The following is a 3,012-nucleotide window of genomic DNA, read 5'->3' as shown; positions in this document are numbered from 1 at the left end:
GTGGGAGAACTTCTGTGCTGAAGACACCCTTATGGGGTAAGACTTGCTTCAGTGGGGCTTTGGTGCTCACTGAGTCTGCCCCCTGAGTGTGTCCCTTATAGATCTGAGGAGTTGTAATTGGATGGTCCCACTCTGACCACTGGGTACACTGGCTCTTGGATCTAAGGAGGTGCTAATCTATGCTTTTCTCTTTCCTTATAGTTGTAGAAATTCCACTCAGCCAGCCTTCCTGTGGTTCTGGATGATGTCCATTATATCTTTTAGTTGTATTTTTGAAGTGGTTGTGCTAAGCAGCAATCTCCGGTGTTTACCTATGCCGCCATCTTGGTTTTCTCAAGCTTCTACATTTTTATTGAAGAAATCTGTTAGGCCACGAATTTATTCTTCATCTTCATCAGACAGGAACCCATGAGAAGAAATCTGTACCCCGAACCCCATGTTTCACTAGTGTCAGCACAAGCTGATGAGGAAGTGAGGCCTGGAACTAGAGGAGGAGGAAATGAGAGAAAGGGGAAGTTTGGGGGGGCAGCCTCCCAGGAGGCTGTGGGAGAGGAGAGCCATCAGAGACACAGCCAGCTTGTCTGTCTCCACCAGCATCTGCTGAGCCATGAACCAAGCCCGGGATTTACAGGGTAGGCAGGTGGGATAGGCAGAAGCCTCAAAAGTGAGCAGGAGCGCCCTGCTGGCGTGGCTCAGTGGCTGAGCGTCGACCTATGAACCAGGAGGTCACGGTTCGATTCCAGTCAGGGCACATGCCTGGGTTGCGGGCTTGATCCTCATCAGTGGTTGAGCATCCACCAAGAACCAGAAGGTCACAGTTCAATTCCCGATCAGGACACATGCCCTGGTTGTGGGCTCGATCCCCAGTGTGGAGCGAGGAGGCAGCCAATCAATGATTCTCTCTCATCATTGATGTTTCTATCTCTCCCTCTCCTTTCCCCTCTGAAATCAATTTTTTAAAAAAATATTTTTTTAACGTGAGCAAGAGTGACAGACGTGGGCCCAGGGGCCAGCAGGGCAGTTACTGGCCTACGACGGCATAACTGCGATGCCTGGGGCTGGTGGGCCGTGGCGGGGGTACATTAACTTCTGTGCCCCCTCAGGAGGAAAGGCCTTTGGGCTGCTGAAGGCCCAGCAGGAAGAGAGACTGGATGAAATCAATAAGGTAAAAGGGGGAACTAAGGGGGAAGGGCTGGGGCTGGGCTGGGGGAAGGGCCCGGACAGAGGGCCTACCCTGGCTCTGGCTTTTCCCACAGGAATTCCTGGATGACCCCAAATACAACAGTGATGAGGATCTGCTCTCCAAATTGGAAGCTTTCAAGAGTGAGGGGAAAACTGTAGGGGTGGGTGGGAGGCGAGGGGGCAGGAGTTCCCCAGAAACTGAGGCGGGAGAGCAGACACAGTACTGTGTGGTTGGAAGAAGGAAGACTGCCTCCATTGCCCCTTCCCTGGTCGCATCCCTTCCCTGGTCAGCCCCTCGCAGCAGCCCCTCTCAGTTCAGGATGCCTTAACAGGGCACTTCAACCCAACCCCTGCTTCCTCTGCCTGCCCCCCCTTCTCCCACGCCTCCCCTACCTAGCACTCGTAGCAACCCGCTTCTCAGTGCTCTGCCCTGTCCCTGCCCTTCCAGCCAGAGCTTACGTCTGCTTTCTCCCCTCACCCAGAGAAATACATGGAGTTTGACCTGAATGGAAACGGAGATATCGGTGAGAAAAGGGGGTTGGGGGGTGTGCAGACCCGGGGAGAGGTCTCTCCTACTGTGCTCCATCAGATGGGGGTAAGATGGTTTGGGAAAGAGTCCAGCTACCAGGATTGGAGGAAGGGACTGGGAATGTGGCGGCACAGGAGAGAGAGAGAGAAATCCCCTCTTCTCACCCCCATCCTTTATCTCCAGATATCATGTCCCTGAAGCGAATGTTGGAGAAACTTGGGGTACCCAAGACTCACCTGGAGCTAAAGAAATTGATCAGGGAGGTTTCCAAGAGCTCTGGGGAGACTTTCAACTACTCCGACTTCCTCAGGATGATGTTGGGCAAGAGATCTGCCATCCTCAAAATGTGAGGGACTGCAGGGGGGGGCCAGAGCCAGGGTGGCCCTCGGTCCAGTTCCAGCCGCCCCTGTCCTGACGGGTTTCCTCCCCACCCTGCTCCAGTCCCTAGGCTCCCCTTACACACACTCAGCACCCACTCCTTCTGTCCTTTGAGGAACAGACCTTATCCCCATCCATGGTTCTGGTCCCACAGCCCCCAGCACTCCCACCCCGTCCTTCTTCCTCCTCCCACCTCGAAACCCTCATCTTCTTCTGGACTTTCATAGCCGCCTCAGATTTATTCTCTTGAGAGGATTGTTTCCTGACCCCTATGTCTCTTCCCATCTCAACCAGGATCCTGATGTACGAAGAGAAAGCAAGGGAGCAGGAGAAGCCAACATGTCCTCCAGCCAAGAAAGCTATCTCTGAGTTGCCCTGATTTGTGGTGGGATAAAAGGGGCTTCTAATGACTCCAACACAAAAAAAGAAGACAAAATTGTGAGCCAGAGTCGAACTAAAATAAATTCTCCTCCTTCTCTAGATGAAGTCATATGGTCTCTGTTTGGGGATTTTTCCCGGGATTGGAAAGAAGTGAAGCATCTTTGAGGGATGGGCAGCAAGGATTTGCTGAAATGAGCAATGTAACTACTACAGCAGATAGTTTTTTGTTTTGTTTTGTTTTAATCCTCACCAAAGGATATGTTTATTGATTTTTAATTATTTTTTAGAGAGAGACAGAAACATCGATGTGAGAAAGAAACATCAATCAATTGCCTCTCCTATGCACCCCGACAGGGATTGAACCTGAAACCTTTTAGTGCATGGGATGACACTCAACCGGCCAGGGCTACAGCAAATGGTTGTGTATGCAAGGGAGATTCCAGATGTATAAGATAGCCTTGACCTCAAGGAAGTTAGGGGGTATGAAAAGACAGGTACAGACAAGGAAGGAAGGAGGGAAGGAAGGAAGGAAGGAAGGAAGG

At 51.6% G+C, this 3,012-nt stretch overlaps 2 protein-coding genes across 3 annotated transcripts in view; one reads left to right on the top strand and one right to left on the bottom strand.

Annotated features, from left to right (window-relative positions):
* NCR3 (natural cytotoxicity triggering receptor 3) overlaps positions 1 to 3,012 on the bottom strand; it is a 27,039-nt gene that overhangs the window by 16,673 nt on the left and 7,354 nt on the right. The window lies entirely within an intron of this gene.
* AIF1 (allograft inflammatory factor 1) lies at positions 340 to 2,569 on the top strand. Of its 2 annotated transcripts, XM_005859879.2 has the most exons (6): positions 340 to 632; positions 1,104 to 1,165; positions 1,257 to 1,323; positions 1,665 to 1,706; positions 1,895 to 2,057; positions 2,384 to 2,569. In XM_005859879.2, the coding sequence occupies exons 1-6, from the start codon at positions 608 to 610 to the stop codon at positions 2,466 to 2,468; spliced, it is 444 nt and encodes a 147-aa protein (XP_005859941.1). In that variant the 5' UTR covers positions 340 to 607; the 3' UTR covers positions 2,469 to 2,569. The 2 variants fall into 2 exon arrangements, with proteins under 2 accessions (XP_005859941.1, XP_005859940.1); XM_005859878.2 differs by lacking the exon at positions 340 to 632 and having other exon boundaries at positions 976 to 1,165.

The sequence above is a fragment of the Myotis brandtii genome, unplaced genomic scaffold (genome assembly GCF_000412655.1).
Source record: "Myotis brandtii unplaced genomic scaffold, ASM41265v1 scaffold130, whole genome shotgun sequence".
NCBI classification, from domain to species: domain Eukaryota; kingdom Metazoa; phylum Chordata; class Mammalia; order Chiroptera; family Vespertilionidae; genus Myotis; species Myotis brandtii.
The sequence above is the reverse complement of the archived record's forward strand: the minus strand, read 5'-3'. Positions and strand labels throughout refer to the sequence as shown.